Source organism: Marmota flaviventris, chromosome 17 (assembly GCF_047511675.1).
Source record: "Marmota flaviventris isolate mMarFla1 chromosome 17, mMarFla1.hap1, whole genome shotgun sequence".
Taxonomy (NCBI): Eukaryota; Metazoa; Chordata; class Mammalia; order Rodentia; family Sciuridae; genus Marmota; species Marmota flaviventris.
Genome location: NC_092514.1, coordinates 48,304,862 through 48,330,315, shown reverse-complemented (window position 1 = coordinate 48,330,315; position 25,454 = coordinate 48,304,862). Strand labels below are relative to the sequence as shown.

At 41.3% G+C, this 25,454-nt stretch overlaps 1 protein-coding gene across 3 annotated transcripts in view; it reads left to right on the top strand.

Moving 5' to 3' along the window:
* Nucleotides 1-11,202: 11,202 nt before the first annotated feature.
* The window catches only part of Tom1l1 (target of myb1 like 1 membrane trafficking protein), a 42,619-nt gene continuing 28,367 nt past the window's right edge, over nucleotides 11,203-25,454 (top strand). Inside the window, exons 1-7 of one of the 3 annotated variants that reach the window (XM_027924782.3) lie at nucleotides 11,203-11,315; nucleotides 14,036-14,120; nucleotides 15,603-15,681; nucleotides 21,935-22,084; nucleotides 22,712-22,837; nucleotides 23,600-23,695; nucleotides 24,701-24,817. In XM_027924782.3, coding sequence (XP_027780583.2) covers nucleotides 11,258-11,315; nucleotides 14,036-14,120; nucleotides 15,603-15,681; nucleotides 21,935-22,084; nucleotides 22,712-22,837; nucleotides 23,600-23,695; nucleotides 24,701-24,817 — 711 coding nt within the window. In that variant the 5' untranslated portion in view covers nucleotides 11,203-11,257. The remainder of the gene's footprint in view (nucleotides 11,316-14,035; nucleotides 14,121-15,602; nucleotides 15,682-21,934; nucleotides 22,085-22,711; nucleotides 22,838-23,599; nucleotides 23,696-24,700; nucleotides 24,818-25,454) is intronic. The other 2 variants (XM_071603792.1, XM_071603793.1) reach the window with 2 other exon arrangements.

Below are 25,454 nucleotides of genomic sequence, written 5' to 3'. Positions count from 1 at the left end.
GAAAACAGAGATTGGATTTTTATCTTATTCATGCATGTCAGTAATTCCTAACACACTAACTGGCATGTTTGGGGTGCCTCCTTATGTGTTTGTAGAATGAAGGAGTGAATTCTGCCAAAGAAGGACTATTAACTGTAAAGGAGACTGGGCTCATATCAGTAATTACTATCACCCCACAGTGCTGGGAAAGCACTGCTAGGTCTTCCCTATAAAAGAGTGAGGTACCTTGTTTTGGGGATCCACACTTATGAAAATTCCCCTCCCCTCCCCTCTTAATCACTGCATCTTTTGTGCTCAGGTTTACATGAACAGACCTGGCTCAACTCTGTACTGCCCAGACCCCAACCCTCCCTGCTAAGTCCCTTCCCTTTCCATGATACCATGTCCAAATATTTGTTCACCACTTAGACTGGACCGTAATTATCTGAATACTAAATAGTTTCCTTCATATGATGAAATCCACATGACAGTGCCTGTGTGTGATAAAATTCACTGTGTGACAAATGAAGGAAGGAATACGTGATCCAATAAGAATTATGAATGACAAGGCTCCATCCCCTTTCATCTCCCTGAACATTTATGCTGCCTGATCATAACACCCTTTCTCGCTAGGCCCACCTTCAACCTCATGCCTTTTTAATGACTTAGCCTCTCCAGGGAGTCTTTTTCTTTTCTTTTTTTTCTTTTTGAGAGAGAGAGAGAGAGAGAGAGAGGAGAGAATTTTTCAATATTTATTTTTTAGTTCTCGGCGGACGAAACATCTTTATTTTATTTTTATGTGGTCCTGAGGATCCAACCCTGCGCCTCGCGCATTCCAGGCGAGCGCGCTACTGCTTGAGCCACATCCCAGCCCCTCCAGGGAGTCTTTAACTACATTTCCAAGTTTGGACAACTGTAGGGTTGCATTTGTTATCCAGAGATTCAAATCCCAGACATGATCTTTATAGCGTCTCTACCTTCAACCTTCTAATTCCTGATACATGTCATCCATCCCCAACAACTAGCTCTTTCTCCTAGACACCCTTCTGCCACTTTTCACTACGAATGTGAGACCCCCCAGGAAGGAAAAACAGTGATCATCTAACCTTCAGCAAGAAAACACCCTGAAAAACACACTGGCTGGGTTCCTCCAAGCCACCTCCCTTAACCAGTGGCTCAGGGAGTAGGCTGTGCCAGAATGTAGCTGTCCAGCTAGGCTTCAGGGAGAATTTTGATAAGTTAAACAAGACTGCCCTCTCATGGTTAAAAAAATTACCTGCATAAAATAAAATGCTGTTCTCCATGCAAGAGAAACCCAGGGCATCCTATTGAAAATTTGAGTCATACTTATGTCTTTTTAAAAGCAGATAATTTATAGTACATTGCAGTCAAATCTTTAAAGATACAATGCATATTGAATAATGAATACCATGAAATTTTAGTGAAAAAGTACATTTGCAATTTAAACACTTGCTCTAGATTGAATTATAGTCATCATTGATTCATTTTGGTACCAGAATTTAAGGGCAGATGAAATAATTTTTAATATGTGGAATTGCTATCATAAGTGACTGATTTTAGAGTTTAGTTGGCTTACACAGCAATAACACTGTATCGATTCGTAAATTCACTGAGCAAAAATCTATGGTTCACCCACTAGAGAATCTTGGCAATTCTAAAATGCACTCCCTGCTCCCCATGTTTTTCATATTCCAGTGCATCTGACCACCTGGTGGGGTGCTATAGCCTCTGCTAGCCAGGCAGCAGTAGAGATGTTCATGTAGTTGTCATCGCCTGAACATGTGCAAAAATCTGCTTCTACTGGTGGCCTACAGGACCACAACCCCTTGATGTTACAGTCAGCAATCTATATATTCAAGGACCACTGTGAGAAGAAAAATGAGTCCTATTTCTGGTAAGATCAAGAAAGTCCCACCATCAAAACTTGCAATGGATCTCAATGACTTCAAATAAAATGCAGTACCGGGGAACAACAGTAGAGGGTGCCAAAGAAATGCTGCACCACCAGCACTGGCGATGGCTCAAAAGTGACATGGCTTGGAAAAAGACACATTGATGACCCTGAGCTAAGATGTAAATCCAGAGCATTGGATTCTGTAAGGGATGAAGAAACACTTTTGCTCATTTACTTTGCCTATATATTCCTCTCATACATGCACAGGAGTTACCTATGAAAAATAAACCAGTATCCAATAAATCTCAATGTGTTATTTAAATAAATATAAAATAAAACCCCCAAGTGATAAGTAGTATCTCATAGTTTTACTGGAAGCTTTTTCTTTCTCTGAGTAGTCCCTAAAATAAAGGGGCAACTTGAAATACAATGAGTTTAACTCACTGAACTACAGAATGTCCGAGGCAGGGCTGTAGTCACTGAGTGAAGAGGAACAAAACAGACCTTTCTCTGCCTCCACGGGGCCAGATGAGGGGCAAACACCTATAAACATCACCAATGAATAAAGAAATGAGACCATTTCCAATAGTAGTAGACACCATGAAGACAGTGAAGCAGAGTAAGAGGATAAAGAGAGATGAGGAAGGAAGGGAGGCTTTAAATCAGCTCCACAGGGAGAATTAGGAGAAGTCAAGGAGAGAGAACATCATATCAGAGAAGGTCAGAGAAGACATGCACCAAGAAGCAGGCCAGCTGGGACAAATGCTGTAGGAGGGGCCGGAAGGTGCAGCAAGAGGACTGTCCTTGTTATTGGTTGTCAAGAGGATTATTATTATTTTTTTAAATGCTACAGCTGCGCTGAAGTGGTAGTGAAGACTGAATGGGAGGTGTGTGTGTGAGAGAGCAAGTGACACCACTTAGGGTAAATTGGCTTTCAGGGACTGAGAGAAGCAGCAGGAAGGACTGTACCTTCAGGACAATGTATGCTCTGTGGCTCGAGGGGCCAATGTTAAGTCTTGTGAATACGCAGCAGGCAAATAAATAAATTCAAAACCATTTCTGAGTATAACCTGTGTTATAAAAGGATATAACCAAGATGATGAGATCAAGTAGGGACTAGGAGGCTATTTTAGGCTTTAGGCTTTGGGCATTAGTCTAAAGCCTCTTGAGCACCAGTTATATGCCAGGCATTTATTAGAAACATTCAAATGTTATTTAATATTGGGACCTACTTTTTTAAGATGTGTGGAATTAGCTCTGTTGTTGAAAAGGAACTGGGGTTCTGAAAGAATGGTTTGCCTGTCAGTGGTCAGGTAGTAAATGACAGTGTGGGGATTGATCTCTATTTCCCTTACTGTCTGCGTGCTCTTTCAGAGATTTTCTGCAGAACAGCCACACAAGCAGCATCCCTCTGGGCCAGCCCTTGCCCGCTCCACAAAATCTCAGCTCAGAATCTCTCAGGTTTTTCAGAGTCCCATTTCCACAGATGTTTTCAAAGTAAACTGATTAACCCATTACATATTATTCACAACATGCTAAAAGGAATTAACATGTGACTGGTAAAATATTAGCTAGGTCCTTCTTTTTCCAGAGCACCTGCATCTTGAAAGAGTGGCTTTTAGGAAGATGTTGCTCAAAAGCCATTTTTAATGGAAGTTTCAGGCCACCTGGTTGACTGGAAAGAGAAGACGATCATGATAACTAGTTAGTATTTACCGAACCCTTATTATGTGCTGAGAACCAATCTAAGTGCCATGCATAATCTCATATTTTTCAAAGCAACCCATGAAATTGCAATTATTTTCATCCCTCCAAGAGCTGCGATTTGAACCTCGTTAATCTGACTTGCCACCTGGAGCTAGAATTCCAAAGGAACACACAAATTAAACGACAAACCCCAAATGAGTTAAGTGTGAACTGGTCATACAGTGAAACCCACAGAAAGCTAGTTGGCTTCGGTTATGAAAATATTGATTTTTTTTTAGTTTATTTTTCCAGATAAACATTGGTTCTAAGCTTCAGAGGAACCTTCTGAGATGACAAATTCAAGCAACAGGTGTCCTTTTGTTCCAGATCTCAATGGAGGTTCTTAATTGTAAGGATCATGAGGGAAGCCCATGAGACATTCTTGCGGGTTTCAAGTTTAAAGATGGCTAAAGGATGAAGTTTTAAAATCAATCAACCAACTTCTACTTGGGTGAAACAGCCAAACTTCAAGAAAGAGAGTTATAGCTTTCAATTCATAGAAAACTTTCAAAGAGTATGTGAATAATTTAACCTATACAAGAGTATACATAGTAAATAAGAACTATTTTAACAACCATGAAAATAGCCTTAGTAGGTTTTTATGGGTTTATCATTAATTTATGAAGAGGCAGAGATTATAATTGCTTTGCTGTTGTTGTAGATTTTTTTAAATGGTTGACAATGATTCACATTCTCTTAGGAACTGTATGTAATACAGTCAGCCTACCCACATAACTATACACAATTGTGTATCAGAAACTTCAGCGCAGCCAAAGCTGAACCTGAAAAAACAAAATTTCAACTTGCAGATCTGTTTGCTTGTAAGGACTTTAACTATAAAGTCTACCAAATTAACGACTTATTTTTTAACCTGTTTTAAAAGTTAGTAATCTTTTGCCCAGTTATTCTAGATTAGTAAGCAATAATAAAGGCCTCAGTTTGTTACAACTAAAAATTGAGACTATACAGGGGCTGGGGATGTAGCTTAAGCCATAGCGTGCTCGCCTGGCATGCGCGGGGCGCTGGGTTCAATCCTCAGCACCACATAAAAAAAAAAAAAAAGATGTTATGTCCACCAAAAACTAAAAAATAAATATTAAAAAATTCTCTCTCTCTCTAAAAAAAAAAAAAATTGAGACTATACACAATCATCCAGAATCAGTTAATTTCTAAAATTGGAATGCAATGTACGGGATGAAAGTCGACTAAGACTTATGTACTCCTTCAGGAAATCTTCATCAATAATGGTTTTGGAGCACTAATAGAGAAAGATTAAAAGTTATCATTGGTTCCTATCATCCACAGTGTTTTGGTAACCTGGTTAAAGAAGAATAAAGTAAAGGTAATTATTTCATATCATACATTTAAAAAAAAAAAAAAACAGACTTACTTCTGTTTGGCACTGCTGTGTCAGCAGCACTGGGCTCAAAGCCACAGATACCCCAGGGTCAGCAACAAAACCCTTGCTCTGGGGGTTTTATCATGCAATGAAAAGGATCTAAGCTTTGGAATGAGAAAAAAACAAATCCACCTCCGCATTCTGAATGACCTTGGGCAAGTCAATTAGTAAAATAAGAATAATGATTCTAAGATTATTATGAGTTTTATTGGAGATACCAAAGTGAACGGAGTTTGAAGTAAAAAGTCTACAAGAGTTAACTCCTTTCCCCCTCGCTGTGCTTTCTTCCCTCTCATCTTGGGTCTCTTGAGTTCATAGAAAGGGAAGAAAACAGTCCTGGAGGTGGAGGTATGAAGGGAAAGGAACCCTTTTATTTAAGACTAATGGAGGATTTTTTTTCCCCAAGAGTTCTTACTTTTGGGAAAGGCTGTTCTTTAAACTAAATTTCCATAAATCAGGAGGTGCAAAGATTTAGTACATTTAAAAATAAATGAATTCTGAAAAAACTAAATAAACATCATTTTTATTTAAAAAAAATGAAAATACAATCAATATATCTATTATGACTTTCAAAAATAATGGGCAATATGTTTTGTGCAAAAGAAAGTCAATTTTAGGGAGAAATAATGTCTTTATTTATTTTGTTTTTTTGTTTTTGCTTTTCCCCCCTAAATGTCAGTATTTTAATTCACTATAGATTCAAACATTTTAATTGTCATTGTCTTAAGTCAGACTTGACATTTTTTAACTCAAAACAATTCTTGATTTCAAAATTACTTTCACCATTTTTATGGTTTGATAAGGTTTGTAATTTAAGCAGGGCATAAATTTTGGTTTTACAGGTGAGACTCAAGCAAAAATACACGTCATTGAAAACCTAGGTTCAAATTCTTACCTTCATCGTATAATAATTGAGAATCTGGAGACAGATTCCCTCCCCACACCTGCCCCCCTCCACTCTGGCTGTACAAGGTGCAAAGTCACACCAGTAGTGTAACCATATCTGTATACAGGGTAATAGGGTCTGTCTCATTCTACTGTCCTTCCCATCCCCCAGCCCCACCACTTGCCTCACTCCCCTCTGCACAATCCAAAGTTCCTTCCTTCTTCCCTCCTCCTCCCCCACTATGGCTCAGCATTCCCTTATTAGAGAAAAGATTTGGTCTTTGGAGAAATAACGTTTTTAGATTTAGGAGGACTTGACAATGGTCAGGAAAACCTGAACTTTCATCCAATTTTATCCCCAAATAGTATTCAGACTTAGGATATTTAAGAACTGCTGTATTGAGCCTTGTCCACCCAGGGGGTGATAAAAAAGGCAGGGAGAGAAAAGAGAGGTAAAGCACAATCCCAGCACTGACTGAAATGAAAGTCAGAGATAACTTCAAAATTTCCTATTTGGAAAATTATTGGTACCCTTCGTTCGTCTGGAGATGCTTAAAAATCTTGATGCCCTTGACATATTTAAGATGAGTTAAATCAGAATTTCTGAGGTGGGACCCAGGCATCATTACTCTTTATAGCCACCCGGCATTCTCAGCACATTAAGCTGGAGAATAACTACCAGAGTGAAAACAAGAAAACCCAGCAGGATATTGACATGACCAAGGAAGGGGAGAGTATAATCCTAGTCACACGGGGAGTTTAAGTTTCCAACAGGGCATCCAGGAGGAAATTAAAGACTGGATCTCAGGAAGGACAGAGCAGGATTTTGGAGTTATTCCTGCACTCAATGAATACCCCTTCAGGTCTGTTAAGCACCAGGATCTGCAGTCTAAGGAACAGCTTTCTGGTTCCGGTGAGGGACTTATATCTGGGGGAAGGGAACAGATTTCTCAGCAACTGAGAAGTAGAAAGTGATGTAGCCTTTAAGATGGAATCTGTATCTGGGTCAGGAAAGAAGGGTTCAATGCTCTTGAGAGTGACCAGAAAAGGCTTCATAAAGAAGGGACAAGGAGGTGTGCAAGTTCCAAGCCAGCCTCAGCAACTTAGTGAGATTCTCTCTCAAAATAAAAATAAGGGCTTGGTGATGTGGCTAAGTGGGAAAGCACCTGGGGGTTCACTCACCAGTACAAAAGAAGAGGAAGAAGAAGGGACAGGGAGAGGGTAGGCTGTGGGGAATAGAGAAAGGAAAGGGAGGCTGTAGGAGCTTATGAAGCTTGCTTAGATACAGCAGACCAGAGAAGAAAATGGAACCAGGTGAAGATCTTTGAGAACTAGCAGAGAAAAAGGCAGGTAGGCTAGAGAAGTGCCTGCAGGTAAGGAGGCGCTCAGCACAGTAGCCCAGGGAGGTCAAGGAGGATAAGGATGGCCTTGAGAGTTGATGATCACATAACCAGAGAAGTCAGTTTCCAAATGGGACAGCTGGGGGAGAGACACTGGATACCATTTGGAATTGGACCCTTCTAAAAAGTAAAGGATAACTGGAAGGCTAGAGAAAAGATTGTGGGTAGAGTTTGGGGAGCACCTTTAAGCCCTGAAACAGAGAATCCGGAGGAGGTGCCCTATAGTAGGAAAGTGGCCTCAAGCTATTTGCACTGCATTCTCCTAGTGTGGAGCTGGATGGTCTTGGGTCAAGTCACTTCCCCTTCCTCTGGGTGTCACTATTTCATCTGCAAAATTATAAAAATAGACACTTATCGGGTTTCTAAAGTCACATACTGCTCTAATCTAAGCATTTTTGTGGTTAAAAACAGCATCAAGTGAGAGGACAAAAATTACTCTCAGCTGCATAAATCGTGACGGTGAGTCATCTTTGCCTTCTACACATGTGCACTCTCCATGTCTGGTCACCTCACTCTAAGGGCACCACCCACTATGGCCCATTTTTCTCAAAGTGAGTGTTGGTGAAAGGTACCCTCTATCATTTAGGGATGCAAAAGGTGGTGTAGCACAGTTATTAAAGCCACACGTTCTGAAATCAGACAGTCCTTCGCTAGGAGTGTGACTTTGTGAAAAATCACCCACTTTAATTTTTCTAATCTGTAAAATAAAGTAGCAATGGTTCTAATCTCATGAAGTTATTAGGGGATTACGTGAAAGAATGCATATAATGTATTTAGAACACACCTAGCTTGTCCTAGCAAAGAAAACATTAATGTTCTTAAACAAGTGCATAAAAAAGCAAGACCCTGTGCCAGAAAAGTATATGACTTCCCTGTTGTTATATTCTTGGAGAGTTCTTCCTTTGAATCAAACAGATCATTTTTGAATAGTAAAATGTCACACTCGATGTTTTAGTCAGCTTTTTCGCTGCTGTGACTCAAAGACCTAACCAGAACAATTGCAGAGGAGGAAAAGTTTATTTGAGGGCTCACAGTTTCAGAGGTCTTTCAGAGGCTGGCTCCATTCCTCACAGCTGGAGGTGAGGCAGAACATCATGGCAGAAGAGTGTGGCAGAGGGAAGGCACTCACATGATGATCAGAAAGCAGAGAGAGCCACACCCAATTCCCATTCTCCACAGCCACAGTCTACCACTTCAGTTACTACTTGGTTAATCCCTATCAGGGAATTAATCACTGATGGGTTAAGACTTTCAAAACCCAATCATTTCTCCTCTGAACCTTGTTGCAGTGTTTCCCAGTGAGCTTCTGGGAGACATCTCACATCCAAAACCATAACACTCAATAAACAAATTCAACTAATTGTAGTAATATAAGCTCCAGAGTCAGACCACCATGATTCAGACTCTAGCCAAGCTAATGATTGGCTTTATCTTCCTGAATTTCAGACTGTGCATTTTGTAAACATAAGGTTAATACTACCCAACTACCACGACTGTAAAGACTAATTTAAGACAGATTCTCAGTTTCAGGCACTAAGCACATTTTAAGTGTTGTTTGTTTCCACCTAGTATTGTGACTTACACACAAATAAATGCTTAGTAAGTATTCTTGGAACTGAAATTGTGGTAAGATTCTGCTCTGGGAATCCAGGCATTTTACTAGTGTTTTTCTCTAGGATTCTGCACCTTCTCTGAACTCAACTCATCTGTGAAATCTATTCTTGGTTCCCAGACCACATTAACATTGACTGGGTTGATTTTTCAACCCAGACCATATTAATAATCGACTGGGTTGATTTCCACCCCTCAGGAGGAGGGGGATCACCGACAGAGTGGCAGAGAACAGAACGAGATAAGGTCAGGTACCACAACACCCTGGAGGGCACAGGGAGAGAGGAAAGTGTCTGCCCAGAAATAGCTGAGGTAGAACACAGACTCATCTACCTAGGTTCTGTTCACCTAGCCATCATGTCCAGAATTCCCTCCTTGCTGCTGTTGTCTTCTGTCCTGGGTGCTTTGATCCTGCCATTTAAGGAAATCAAACAAAGGGGAACACACACACACACACACACACACACACAAAACAAACCTTCCACATAGAAGTAGCAGTGTTAGGTACAATGTCTATGTGGATGTTCAATTCCTTCCTAATTCTCATTCCTTCATGGAAAGGCAATGACACCAACACATGGCTAACCTAAAATTGACTTTCTCTTTTAAGATTTGATTGTAGACTGCAGAGAAGGCAAAATATTTTGCTAGAGGCTATAACATGAAATACAGAGTAGGCTGGTGATGTCACAAAAGAGGTCTTCAACAGTGTCAGCAGAGACTTGCAGTGATGATTAAAGTTGATAAATGGCACCATGTGAAATAGCTAGTTACCCCATATGAGCAGGTGGAGAATATTAGTTATAGGTAGGTCAGAGCTCATTATGAGAAATACCAGCACAAGAAAGAATGCTTCATTCTAGATTTTGGAGTCTCAGGTATTTACTCACTTATGTCAAGAAAAAATGGAAACAATAGAATTAGAGATCTATGAAAAATGTTAGCCTCTTGGCAGCGCCTAGCAATTGGTTTTGAGCTCTATATTAAAATATGTCAGACCAAGTCCCACAGCTCTCCCTAGTCACCATATCCAGTAGCCACAGGCTACCACTTCAGTTGCTACTTGGTTAATCCCTATCAGGGGATTAATCACTGATGGGTTAAGACTTTCAAAACCCAATCATTTCTCCTCTGAACCTTGTTGCATTGTTTCACCAGTGAGTTTCTGGGGGACACCTCACATCCAAAACCATAACACTCAATAAACAAATTCAATTAATGATAGTAATATAGGCTCCAGAGTCAGACAACCATGATTCAAACTCATTTGTGAAAATGAGTTCCCAGTTGACCTCAGGGAGCAAGATCCACAGGCACAAGTAGCCCATTTTATGCCTAACTGACATGGCCTGCAGAGGACCCACTCTCTACAAGCTCCCCCATAGCTCACTGGAGATTGTAAACATAACTAATCCAAGGTTAACTGAATGCAAAATCCAAGAGAGAAATTCGGGTTCTGCGAAAACCGCCAGAAAGGGACTGGGCTTCTCAAATTCAGATTTACATTCCAAAGTAGCCCTGACGCCAAATCCCTTCCAGAGCAGAAGGAAAGTCCCTCTATTCTCCGGAAAACAGTTCCTAGGAGAAGGTGTTAGAAACCAAGATCTCTTATGGTGGCGCCCTGCGGTTCCCCTTGGAAACAGGAGAGATACAAGGGCGCCGCTTGGGAGAACCCACACTGGTTTTCCAACAGGTCTTCTCTCATCACCCGCCACTTTAAAGGACAGCCACGGCTCGGCTCCCCTATCTCTATGGCAGGGCGGCAGTGGGATGTATGTATATTTCTAGTCATTTATTTTTTTTCAATGGTTAAAGATTTTATGGATGACTTAAGCGGTTTATGTCCTTTCCTTAATTCTGACAATAATCCCGAGGCTCGTGTTATTAACCCTGTATTTCCTTGCCTACAAAGGGCGGAGAAAAGGACGCAGACAAGGGTGGCAATCCGCCCAGGAAGCGGTGGGAGCAGAGCCGGGGTCTCCACCTCCCACTCGGGGCTTCTGCCTGCCTGCCTCGGAGTAGCCCGCCTGGGTGCGGGGCGGGCGCCGTGTCCCTCCCGCGGGCTCCAAGCGCTGGGCGGTGCCCGCGGCCACACCTGATGCGGGGAGCGCCTCGCAGGGCGCGCGCTGCAGGTGCGAGGTGCGCCCGAGACTCCGCCCCGCGCCCCCGCCCCGAGCCGGGTACCCCGCAGCGGCCGCAGGACGCGCCGCCTCCGCCCGCGCCCGCCAAGAGGAGGAGCCACGGGCACCGAGCGGGAGGAGTCGGGAGTCGGAGGGCGGCGGGCGGAGGCGGATTTCCTGGGCCCGGCTCTCTGGGGCCACTATGGCGTTTGGGAAGAGCCACCGGGATCCCTACGCCACCTCCGTGGGCCAACTCATAGGTAAGGCGGCGCGGGGAGACACGCCCGGGCGGGCGGGCAGGCGGGCTGTGGGGATCGCGGGGTCTGTCCCCGCTCGACTCCATTCTCGGCCTGCGGAGGACGGAGTTGATCCCAGTTGGGGGAGATCCTTCCGCCCCCATCCCCCCAGCTTTCCCAGGGCACCCACATTCCACCAGCCCCCTTCCCGCGTTACTTTCTGGGCCAACTCACCTTGGAACTCCTTTTCCCCAAATTCTCTCTCTTTTGCTGACTTCTGGGTAGTGGAACCGAACAGGTGAACCCCAAGGCTTTGGCGTGGTGTGTTGGGGCCTCTACCAGGAGAGGCTGGAAACTTGTTTGACTAGAGGAAGGTTATTCAACAAGTGCGTTCACCCGTGGGCTGTTAGGCGTGTAGTGTTGTTCCATACTGTTATGCCCATTTTGCAGATGAGGGAAAGATGTGATCTCACTGTGAGAGGCTCAGCAAACCTGAGCTGTCTTTTGAGGTAAACAAAGAGAATGAAAATGCTTGGCATTGGAGTAAAGGGAGGAAAGAGGAGAGGTGTTAGCTGGAGACACAACTGGAGACAAGAAGAAGGCCTTTCTGAGACCAGGGTGGGCCGCCTAGGCACCGTCCTACCTCTTTTTATCTCCAGTGGCTATCCTCTGAATTATGTAGGTGTAAGCATAAGTCAGTGATTGGACTCTTCCCAACACCACGTCACTTCTCCCTCTTTTTCTTGATTCCTCCCCTTGGGAACGGGGTGTGGCACCCTGGCATATTAAAGGCAGGCAGACTGTCTGTTGGGAACTTAGTGGGATGATGAAATCGTGAGAACCTGGTACTTGGAGCAAGAAGGCTCAGACTTGCAAGATTTGGGTTACAGCACACCTAATTGCTGTGTGACACAGAACAGACCACTTACCCTGAACCTGAGTTTCCACATCTTTATGGGACCAGGCACCCCAGCCAGGCTAAATAAGACATGGTCTCAAGCTTCAGGGAATTCACTTTCTTTTATTTTTAATTTTTTTTCCAGTAATGTGGATTGAACTCAGGGAGACTCTACCACTGACCCACATCCCCAGCCCTTTTGATTTTTTGAGAAAGGATTTTGCTAAGTTGCTCAGGCTGGTCTGGGATTTGCAATCCTCCTGCCTCAGCCTCTCAAATCACTGGATTACAGTCATGCACCACCACACTCATCTGATGGGAACTCACTTTCTTATAGGGCAGACAAGTTTGTAGTAACTTCTGTATGATACTTTTAGAAGAAAAATATAAAACACATAAAACCTATGAAAAGGGAGAGATGAACCCTGTCGGGGTCTTTGAAGGGTGAATAGGAGTTTCTAGGAAGATAAGGTTGGGAGAAGAGCAAGGAATGGAAGGAGACATCTGATAGATGGGACAACCATATATGCCTGACAGTGCAACGTTGCTCACCTTTGTTCACTGAGTGCCAAATTCTAATAGCTCTTTTCCTGGGTGGGAAGCAGGCTAAACTTGGGGGTTCTCCCAACCAAGTCCTTATTCTTCTTCCCCTTCTTTAGTCTTTTCTCGTTGTTTTGTCTTCATTTTCCTCAAAAACGATGTTATTTTCATGCTTATGGATCACACCTTTCTCCAACGAAGATATTAAATTCATTCATATAGGGTATTTCCCTTCCTAGATAGCATTTTGTTTGAGGTACTGGGGATCAAACCCAAGGCCTGGCACATGGTAGGCAAGCGCTCTACCACTGAGCTGCATCTTTAGCTCTTCTTATTCTTTCTTTCTTTTTTAAAATACATATATATATTTTTAGATGTAGATGGACACAATGCCTTTATTTTATTTGTTTATTTTATGTGGTGCTAGGGATCCAACCCAGTGCCTCATGCATGCTAGGCAAGTGTTCTACCACTGAGCCACAACCCCGGCCCCTTATTCTTTATTTTGAGACAGGTTCTTGCTAAGTTGCCCAGGCTGGCCTTGAACTTGCCATCCTTCTGCCATGGCCTCCCCAATAGTTGGGATACAGTCATGCACAATGACACCTGCTTTAACATTTGGTATTCTTGAAGAGAATGTCTGGAAAAGGGAAAATATCTGATTATTTAACGATGGGGTTCCAGGTACAGTCTGCATGGAAGTCTGCCTGTGGTAGCTTTGATAGTATAGACTAAAAGTGGTCTTGCTCAGTCATTCTGTTCTCTCTCCCTTTTTCTCACCCCCACCTAACAAATGATTTTAAAAAACAAACAAACACTGAGATCAAGCAATTTTGGATTTCAATATAAGTTCTACCTCCTACTTGCTCTGTAACCTTGGGTAATTTCCTTAACCTCTCACAATTTGTTTGATCATGTCCAACAGTGGGTTAAATGGGATTGCAAAATAAAATACTTAGCTCTGTGTAGTTCCCCTAGTAGGCGGCTGCTGAATAAGCTCTAGTGCTGTTCTCTGAAAGTTGGGCAGATGGAGATCTAGCTGGCCTGCTTTAGTCCCGTAGCCAGGTGTTATGCTTGCAATCTTCATTAATAGGTCACTCATTACTGTTGCAACAGCAATACTCTGAACTTGAGTTCTGAGTGATTCCTGAATTACTGAGGATTGTTCAGGGGAAAAAAAAGGAGTCACTTTGCCCTATATAAACTTAATGGTACTTGCTGTTACACCCTGGGGCAGATTATTTAAGGGAGACATTTTTTACTCTGTTGTAACTCAGACTCAACACAAGCAGCTTTTTCTTTGCAGAAAAGGCTACATTTGCTGGAGCTCAGACCGAAGACTGGGGCCAGTTCATGCACATCTGTGACATAATTAACACTACCCAGGATGGGTGAGTTCAGTGTGGTGTCCAAGTCTTTACCTTTGATAAGAAGCATCAGATCTATAACATGTTTTTTCTTGCCAACTCTGGTTTTCTTATTGAAAGAGGATTTTTATCATCCCTTAGGGACCCTCTACCTTTTAAAGATGTCAGGTTTTGACTTATTGGGGCAGTTCTTGCTGGGACATGTGGAATATCTGAGAATCCATTGTAATTTTTTTCCCTCTCCTCTTTCAGTTTTCCTTAACAGTTTCAAATTTTGTCTCTGAGAAACTCCTTGTTTTTAAAAGATTAAAAATATATATATATATAAAAAGAGATAGATTGTTTCCTTCCTTAGGAATTTTTTCTGCTCTGATTGCCAGTATTTTGTGTAACTAAAAAATATTATCCAGAAACTGGTTAACTCCTGGTGGTGAACAATCTCTGGACATTCATCTTTATAACCAGGAAATGATCTAGCAGTCTTTTTCTTCCTTGTCATGGGACAGGTTGCTTTGTTTTGTTTTCTCCTTAATGCCAATATAGCCATGTTTGTGCTGTGTATATTTTAAATAATGGATGCTACTTTTTTTTATATACTTTTTAAACTTTAGAGAATTGAAGTTATAAGAGAAGTTATTAAAAAGGGCCTACATGGGCTAGAGTTGTGGCTCAGTGGCAGAGCACTTGCCTAGCAACATCGACAATTGAAAAAAAATATTAAAAAAAAAAAAAGAAGGGCCTACTAGTTTGAATTTAGTCAGCTAAGGTTATTATAAAAGACACAATTCCATTAATTTTCTTATAGGTATTCAAGTGACATTTGACAGGAAAAGATGTAATCTAGCTCATGTTGAGAAGAAGACATGACAACTTAATTATTGATTATATATTGATGGAAAGTACTATGTCACCATCACACTGTTCATGATTTTTTTTCTCTATAATCTTGTTTACCATGTTTAGATCTTCTGTGAAGCTTTTCATTGATACGACCAATTTCTTCACTGCTAATACATAAGGAGACTCTAGTAAATTCTAGCCCTCTATTTATAGTTCTTCCTTTGTAACATGATATTGAGGCATCTCAGAAGCTGACCTCATTTGCTGTAATTCTTCCACCATCCCTTTGCCTAGAGGGTGCTCAGGAAATGCCAGTTGACATTAAAGTGGTAACTTTCATTGATTATCTTGGAAGTTAGATTTCCTGTAAACTGGTTCTGTGTATTGGTAGAGGAAATGGGTATAAGCATATTTCATGAGTAGTGCTTTCTGGGTAATACTCTTAGGTAAATATTTTGATTCCCACCATAAGGTAGGTGGCATTGTCTGATTGTATCCATGAGGGGAAATTTAGGTAAGAGAAGGTACATGATCTCCTGAGATGGCAAACCAAAATCAAGGCCTTGGTCTTCTGCTCCTTAGACATTTCTGTTTGCACAATGCATATTGGTTTTCAGAAAACAATTTGCATGCCTAAATTGGTGATTTCTATGTTTATTGCTATAGGCCAAAAGATGCAGTGAAAGCTTTGAAGAAAAGAATTTCCAAAAATTACAATCATAAAGAAATCCAACTTACCTTGTCGGTAAGTACTTGAATGTTCTAAGTAAGATTCTAGGATTTCCCAAGTTATAATTACATTTTTAATCCTGGGTTTTAAAAAAATCTATCTATCTGTGTACACACACACACACACATACATACACACACACACACACAAATATTCTGAAGTAACAATAGGTTAGCAAAATTTTATACACTGTATGAGTTAAGTTTATTTATAGAGAATTGCAGAATAGAATTTAATTGATTATAATGGCATTTGATTTTGTGGAAAGAGTACTCCTGGAAAATCAGTTTTTCCTGGTCAGGAGATAGGAACTTGTGATTAAAAACTTATAGATGCTGAACCAGTGAAGAAGTTTGGGCATGTCTTAATTAATCATAACTGAAGGTGGGAGGAATTAAAGTCTTGAAAAATGCCCCCCCCCCCCCCTTAGTTTTATATCTTCCTTGAACACTTGTGTGGAATCCTGCATGCTGGCAGCTCATTTAGTTTGAACCAAGTTCTGCTGCATGGTATCATTGGGAAAATGTTCTTTGTTGATATAAGCAGTTCTGTGTACTGTGTTGTCTGTGGTCTCTTACGTGACTTGTTCCCATTCCCCCTCCCCCATTCTTGGCCACATGACCTCTTCAGTCACATTGGTGAGTTGCCCTTTTTACTTTGATATGTGTTGCAAGCTCTGCCTGCTGCCTGAGAGTGAGCTGTGACATGGCTCTCCAATTTCTTCTGCATGCTTTATTTACCTCTGCCAGGCCCCAGACCATGCATGGTTATAAGGCTCTGGTTGGCCAGCTTCATGCTACTCTGAGGAGCTTGGGGAGAGTTGATCAGGAGGGTGATGGGGCAGAGGAGAGTGCGGCTCCCTGGTTTTAGATTCACAAGGAAGAAGAAGGGTCACATCTTGTGTGCTTGGAGACTAATTCAATGAAAAGAAATGAACAGTCTTCAAGATGCAGTCACTAAAGAAACCCTTCACAGAGGAATCTGAATGTAGCTTAGGAGCATTTCCCTTTTTTGACCTCTTTTCTGTCTTTACCTCATGGTAGTAACCTCAGGAATTTCACAGAATGGAGGGGAGACATGAGTAAGGCATTTCTGTGGAAATACCAGAACAATGTCCCAGTGTTAGAAATGCCTGGCACCTGACTGATATTCTTGACGTCAGTAGAGATGGTTATGTTATTAATTCCATTTCAAAGGTGACAAATCTAAGACTAAGCAAGGTTAAGTGATTCCCCTCCCCACAAGATTAAATGGCTATTACATGGCCTAGGCAGGATTTGAACCTAGTCCTCAGATTCCAAATCCCACACCCTTACCCCCAAACTACTTTGCCCCTTGGAATGAATCAAGTCTCTTATAGAGCAGACTACTGTATTTCATTTGTGACTTCAGCTCCTTCATGTGTGTGTGTTGGGCCAGGCTCATCAGTATTGACTGAATAGATGATCATCTGCACATTCCCCTCCCACTTCTCCTGGTATCCAGGAAGCCTCAACAGCTAATGAAAGGGATAGTAGAGCTGTGGTAGAAACCAATGTGCCCTAAAATGAAATGGATCCAGGATATCTCAAGGCTGCAGAAGGTTAAGAGAATTGAGCGAGGAAGAAAGGGGATGGCGAATTTGGGGAACACCACCTTCTCTGTTTCAACTCACAATTGTTTACCCTTTGTAAGGGTCTGCCTCTTTCTGTACTGTGTCTGGCTTGCTTTGACATTTCTGTGGTTGTGTGTCTCCGTCTCCATGCCTTCCTCCATTATGGGTTCTTCCCTCTGGGGATGAACCAGTGCCTTCCCTGAGGAAGCTGGGTTGTGTCAGATTGTTGTGGTTCCTTTTTGGAGGGGTCACAGTGTTTCTGCTCTTAACTCAAGCTTTGACTTCTCAAGCCTTGCTCTGAGCTAGCTGCTTGTTTTCCATGAACTTGTCCACCTCATAACTGTGCCACCTCCGCCCCAAGCTTGCTGTGCCAGTGTGAGAACAAAGCAATCTAAAACCTATACTGAAATAAGGATGAGTCACGATGGAGGGATTAGAATACAACTTTGTTGTTAGAGTCAGAGTTCATGAAGGTCAGAGAAAAATGCATCTTTTCTCTTGAATTCCCTTTAATATCTTCGTGCAGATTTCCCCAGGCTGTGTACATAAAGGCCCAGGCACCTCACCTCAGACCAGTGCTTATGGACTGGCTCCAGAATTCAGTTGAGCCAAACTGAATTATGAGGGAAATTAGTCACAGAAAGAATCATCCAATGTCTGTCAAAGGCAATTATAAGTTTACCAATAAACTCTTTAAAAAAAGTAATCCCCCTATGTGACATTTCCATTTTATCACTATGAAGTTATGACAGCCTGTCAAAGTCAATTATACATGTTCTTCATTTTATCTGCCATTTTGGGTTCTCCATGGACTTGTTAGCCTCGATTAGGTCCTTGATGGGATCTGACTGTACTATGATTTCTTACCATAAGTTGATAAGTTTTATTAAGGAGCCAGTCATTTGTTTTGCTTTGTTTCTGTTGTGCTGAGGATTAAACCCAGGGCTTTGTGCATGCAAGGGCCATACCTTTGAGCTACATGCCCAGCCCAAGAAGTCAGTAATTTTGTTTTTGTTGTTTTTTTGTTTTTGTTTTGTTTTGGGTACTGAGGATGGAATCCAGTTTTGTTTTGTTTTGTTTTTTAAATACTGCTGTTTGATTTTATTGCTCTCAGCCAGAAGCTAACCTATTCTTGAATGAGTCAATTGTGATAGATCTCAGCAAGGTATCATTGTTAAACACAGGAAAGTGGTTGAACAGGTTCCTGAGAATCAATGAATTAATAGACCTTTGTGGAATACCCATTAAGTAGTGAGCTCTAGTAGTTTCAAAAGTCTTGTGAAATGTGGCTCTCCCTTCAGCAGCAGTTAGAGGGGCTGTGGAGGCTGCATTGTCTCCTGTGGGTGTCACAGTAGGGTAACGTAACCATACCTTGGTATGGTCACCAAGAATGGTCCAGGTGTATTTTTCAGCTCTGATGGCTCTGAAACCTGATTGTTGTCACTGTACCTGGTTTAGAATTTACTATGAAAAACATAAAGCCACATAGCTCTTTTTCTTCCAGTCCTCTCTGAAGAGAATATTTCTATCAGCAGATTGGTTTCTTCTCTTCTAGAAGGATCTACTCCTTGGAAGCAAATGATCAAAATGGCTACTGTCTACTGTTTCATGTCAGGTCCTGTTCATGTCAGGCTCTTAGCATACATTATATTTTATATAGTCTTTAACAACAAGCCTCTACATGGAGGTACTTGTGTCCATTTTGCGTGAGGATACCCAGGTTTCAGATAAATGACTTACCCAGCTGAGCACAAAAGTAGACCAGTGAAGCTTAAAGTCATCCACTTAGGTCTCTCTTGGTCCCTTGGCTCCTCGGTTCTCTATCACACCTGAGATTATGGACTCTTGCTTCTCCAGTTTTCCAAGGTGGGTTGTCTAATCTCATATACACCAAAGTTAGATTGCAAAATATGTAAAAGGGACGTATGTAATTTTTCCAATTTGCCACAATAGGTTTTATGACCAATCTAACTGGGCTGCTGGGTGAGTACTGGAGACATAATGGAAGAGGTGATAGAGAAGTAATTAGTCCTGACATCCTAGATTCCAATGGGAAAACACAAAGGACATGATTGCTGATCTCCAGATGTTAACATTCTCAGAATTTCACTTTGGCTCTTTGACCCTGTGTATGTGCCCCCTGGGAATGTTACCCGTTACAGTAAAATACCAGTGCTCCAAAAGACAAAGTTGATTTGTGGAATATTTAGAAAGAAATTCACCATTCACTTCATTATAAGCAAAAGTGAAACTCAGAGGCAAGGTACCTACACCGAGATTCCGGTGAAGTATTTCTGTAAACTCATTAAACCAATGACACTCACCCTCTCAGCATCTCACCCATTAAAAACTTTTATCAAGTTCGTTGTCATTTGTCACTTCCCTTTTCAACTTTGTCTAATCAACTTGTATTAGTAAAGATTCAACTTACTGTGCTATGGATTTTTTTCCTTTGCTTTAAAGGTGTTCCTTGGGTGTCACCTAGCTCCATGTGCTCAGCCCCTCCATTTCCTGATTGCCTTCTTGGTCACATCGCCTTAAAACTATAGCTTTCATATGGCAAAAAATGACACTGAAAATATAGAGCATGGTAGCAAGTCAAGTTTCAAGGCTACTTCTCTGCAGAAATGATAATCCCTATCCTAGTTGGTTATGGTTTCTGTGACCTCGCTCACTCAAGGTGGTGGAGTGATTTAATTTTGTTTTTAGATCACTTGTTGAAGTCTACCTTCTGCATGCAGTTCTTCCATACCAGCTCATTCTCTGATTTCTGCTCATGTTGCTTTTTGAAAATTCTTCTTTCAGGGCAACAGTTACCCCACATGGGTTTTTCTTCATCCCTATTTTTTACTATTTAACACATCATCCTCCTGGAAGCTTCTCTTTTGACCTTACTAATGTTGTGTTTGCCTTATGTTGTGCTTCATTTCTGTTGCTCTTTGTTTTCCTTCTGTGAGTTTCTCTGGCCTGTGTAATAGGTAACACCAGTGTCCCCACCATTCTTCCTCTGCTTATCAGAAGTGACCTTGATGGCTCACTCTCCTGACCTGTGTCTGCTCAACAGCTACTCGAATGTCCCACTTTTCTTTCAAACTAAAATATCTAAATTTCAACGCATCATTTTTGTTCCTAGGAACCCATTTCACACTACCCCACCCACTTCCAGATTTCCATCAATGGTGTCCTCAGTCTCTTGCAGAATGAAGGCCACTTAACTTTCAGTCTTCCTTCATCCACAGTCAGGCCGAAGTCTTCCTTCATAGTTCTTCCCTGACTTTCCTCCCTTGCTTCTGCCTCATTCATTTCAGGTCTCCATAAATGGTGGGAGCCTACTGGATCTTTCTTTCTTTCCAAGAATTTTCACCCTCTGGTTTCCTTTGTAAGTGCTGCCTGACAGCATTTCCAGAGTGCTGCTTTGAATACATTATCCTTTTTCCGGAGCTCCAGAGTGAGGTGTGATGGTGACAGACTAAACAGGAATCCCTGCCTTCAGGATAATGTCCAGATGCTTTACACTGCCACATAAATTTCTGTGCAGTCTGGGTGACATCCTGACAGACTTTATTCATTCAACCTCTGCAGTGTCCCTAGTTTGCCATTCAAGAAGCCACTACCAGAGACAAACCAGAGGACTTCTGTTTCCCCTCAAAACTCATACATTGCCACCTTTCTAGTTTTTTTCAAGCCATTTGTGTTAGTTACCTTCCCATGACTGTTGCAAATATCTGATGTAATCAACTTAGAAGGGTTTATTTTGGCTCACGGTTTCAGAGGTTTCAGTCCATGATTGGTTGGCACTGTCACTTTTAGTCTTGGAATAAGGTTGGCTTCAATGCATGGCAGTGCAAAACCTCTCACCTCATGGCAGGGAAAAGAGAGACAGAGAGAGAGACACACACACACACACAACACACACACACACCGTGGACCCAAGATCACCTTTGAGGACACACCTGCAATGGTCTAAAGCTTCCTGTTGTTCCTTCCACCTATTGAAATGTCCACCACCTCCTAACAGCACCAAGTTAGGGACCAAGCCTTAAACCCATAGACTTGTGAGAGACATTCCAGATCCAAACTATAGCAACACTTGTCTGTCGAAAATGTAACTCTGTACTCCTTTTTTTTTACTTTTCATATTCATTTTTCAATGCCTAGTTCAGGACCAGCCTTTTCCAAAAATCTTGTAAGGCCACCCGGTCCTAAATAATCACACTGACCTAAATAGGTCTGTAGCTAGGCTTACTGCTGTGCAATTTATTATCCAAACCAGAATGTTTGAGAGTGAGAGGATGTGTCGTCATTAACAAAGTCAGGACAACAGGAATGGAACAGGTCTTCCCTGGATAAACTGGGACAGATGTCATGCTGTCTTTAGCCCCGTGTGGTTTGCTCACACTTCCCACTTAGCAGGTAGCGTCTACTACCTTATTTTGCTGATAATGCTGTGATAGTGGTGTCCCCGCTCCCCATCAAGCCCAGCCCCCGGGTAGCTACATTATACTTATTCTTCCTCATATCCCTAGAACCTACCATTTTGCTGTGTCTTGTAGTAGAAAGTAAATAATGTTTATTAATTAGAATGCTGGTAGAAATCATTACTTAGCAGTTTTTGCCTTATATTTCTGTGGTGATCTTGCCAGAGAAATACACTGTTTAATTTTTCTTATTTAGCTCATTGACATGTGCATGCAGAACTGTGGTCCAAGTTTCCAATCTCTGATTGTGAAGAAAGAATTCATTAAAGATAGTCTGGTTAAGCTGTTGGATCCTAAATACACCTTACCATTGGACATTCAGAATAGAATCTTGAACTTCATTAAGGTGAGTCTGTTGTCTACTTGCCACATCCTAAATAAAGGACGGTATGTTTCTAAGATTAGAGATTTAATGGGATAGCTTCTGATTGTTTCAATGATCCTTCTTAACCTAGGATTGAGCCAGAGAACATTCCCATTCCTTTGTTTCTGTGGCATAATGATTTCTGGGTGTTGGATAATAACCTTTTCCTGAAGAATTTGTATTCATCTCCCTCCCTTCCTCTTAGTTTCTATTTCATCCACATCAGGAAAGACATTGATGGGTATGTTCATTTTGTAGATATGGAAACTATCTTCTGGAGCAGATAAATGACTATTTCAAGGTTACCTGGCTAAAGAGTTACTGATACTATTTTGGAATCTATTAATTTTATGTTTAGCACAGCAAAAAATGATTGATCGTATCTATTTCACGGTTCTATCAAGATGTTGAAGCATAGGATTCTGAGGATTTAAAGTATTTTATAATATCCTAGCCTTGAAAATGAATACTTTGTTCATGGCATTCAGAAAAATAGCTTTGTGTTTCCTAATAAAGGACACAGTTGTTAATTTCTCATCTTATATCGCAAGTTTAAAAACTGCTTTTGCTGCTATTTTAACTCCAGAACTTTCTGTCTCTTGAACTCAGTGTTGGTCACAGGGTTTCCCAGGAGGTGTGGATGTAAGTGAAGTGAAAGAAGTGTACCTGGATCTGCTTAAGAAGGGTGTTCAGTTTCCTTCCTCAGATGCAGAGGCTCCAACAGCAAGACAAGAGGTAGGAGGCTTTTCTTTGACCCATGTGGAGTAAGAGAATGTTACCTGGATCCTTTTATATTGTAAGCCACACCCTGGCTCAACTAGGTGGAGCCAAAAGATGAGTTAGTTTACTAGAAGGATGTGGCCACATCTTGCAGAATAACAATGGCTAAGGACCTGGTTGCTTGGTGATTTTGGGGTCTGATCTGGAAGCAAGTTAGAAATGCTTCATGCCCAAATAAGTCAGAATCCTCATTTTTATAAGATTTCCAGGTGTTTTCTCTGCACATTGGTGTTGATAAGCACTGGCCTAGAGCCCATGCTATGGGCTGTCCACCTAATGTTTCAGGTAAGGCATTGACTCAGGGAGTGGTGATTGGTGGAGGATGTGCCTTGCCAACTGTGGCTTAAAAAAAATTAATATGAATTTAGTTACCATTTGTTTTAATGACCTAAAGAGAGGGCAGTAATCATCTCACATGACAGTTTATCAGGCAGACACTTTGTAAAAACCAAGAGTACTTTATTGAATTGTTATTCAGTTAGTAAACTGAATAGCAGCCACATTGCTATTGAATACCTGCTGCATACTATTGAATACCTGCTCTGTTATGGGCATGTCATTTGCTTAGGGCTTTTCTCAAAATGATGGACAGGTTATATGCTTGATGATTGAATCTGGGCTACTCAGGACTTTGGTTGAGAGTGCCTGAGTCAGCTCAGAAAACGGGGCTTGAAGTGGCTATGTGAGTCTCATAGAATTTCTTCCTTTCATTCTCAGACCTCATTGACTCCACCAGCATCTGTTCCTACTGCACCAGCTCTTTCTTCAGTAATTCCTCCCAGGAACTCAACTATTACTTTGGTCCCAGAACAGGTAACAAGCGCAAAAAATATATTTGTTGATGCCTTTTCTAAGTTCTAAGCATTGTATATATAGTTTGTTTGTTTTAACAACATTATGAGGTATATGTGCATTATTCCCTGTGGTTTAAGAGCACAGAAGACTATGGCTTGGGGATACTTCTGTGAATTACCGTGGTTGATTTCTGAGGAGAATTTATCCAGTTGCTTCTGTCTGATTCCATAGCTTACTTTTAATTGTGTGTATCTAGTTGATTTCAGGGCTTTGTGAAGTTTTGATTGTGGACTGAGACTTATGTCCATCAGTTGATTCCTGTTCCTACTGATAGGACTGTCTGAATATCATTTCAGAGAGCTCAGGAAATGGGGGTCTTTATTAATTGTGCCAACTAAGAGGCTTCTTTGTCCCTGTCCATCAAAGGGGCACATGAACAATTATGTAACACTTAGGTCCTGCTATAAAGGAACTGTCACTGAAGATTTGTATTAGTATTATTCAATTAATATTTGTATTAATATTATTAATAAACATGAAAATCTGTGTGATTAATCCCTCTTCCTGTTTAATTGGGGAGGAAAAAAAGGGGTTTTATTTTTTTATCCTTCTTGCTATGATGCCATCAGAGTGCTAAACATTCTCATTTTCTCCCCAGCTCTTATTGGTTACCAAGAAACTCAGGGTAACATTTGCCATTTTTTTCCAGGTTCTTAATTCTCCTACTATGTACTTAGTACCTCCTCCTCTAATTGTTTTAATCTTTTTTTTTCATCCCTTCATTTTTAATTTTCCTAAAGTGTAATTTTGGGTTTGTTACAAGAAATCTCAAGACCATTTATTAACAGTATAATTCATAAAGTAATTAAACGTGTGTGTTTGTATAAACTTAAGTGTGTTTGAAGACATGAAATTTTGCAGCATTATCTCCTCCAGCATAAGTCCTGGGAGTGGGAAGCAAGCTAGCCACAGCCATTCTTCTTCAAGCAGTGCACTTACTGGGGATTGTGTTGCTCTCCACAGATTGGAAAGCTGCACAGTGAATTGGATATGGTGAAAATGAATGTGAGAGTGATGTCTGCCATACTGATGGAGAACACTCCCGGGTCTGAGAACCATGAAGACCTAGAGCTTCTGCAGGTGCTGTATGATCAGAGACAGAGTGTCTTGTGCCGTCATTCTCTAAACTTTTGAGCTTTGGAGATGGAAGACACTACTGTTGCCTAGTCCTTCCCCTTGCATCTGACTTCATTTGATTTCTAAACTTGAGAAGAAAAGATCAAAGAATGACATTAGCAGAAATGCAGTAGTAACTTAGACATGATTCTTCCTTGCCCTGATGCAGTTTATGACCTTGGTCATATGCAGTCAAGTACCCCATTGGGTTTTGTTTTCTTTTTAAATTTTCATTTATTTATTTTTTTTTCAATTTTGCAGTACTATGAATCAAACCCCAGGGCCTTGCATGCTGGGCAAGTGCTCTATAGCTGAGTCACACCCCCAGCCCTTGTCATTTTATTTTGAGGGAGAGTCTCCCTATGTTGCACAGGCTGGCCTCTAAGTTTTGTGATTGTTTTGCCTCGGCCTCTGGAGTAGCTGCGATTATAGGCGTGTGCCACCATGAGTATCTTCTCATTGTTTTAAGTGTAAAAAAATTGCATCCATTCAGCAAATTTATTGAATAACTATAAGGAATATAGATATAAAGAGGCTGTCCGTAACCTTAAGAACTTTTGTCTAGTGAGCAAGATTAGTTTATAAACAACCAAATCAAGTA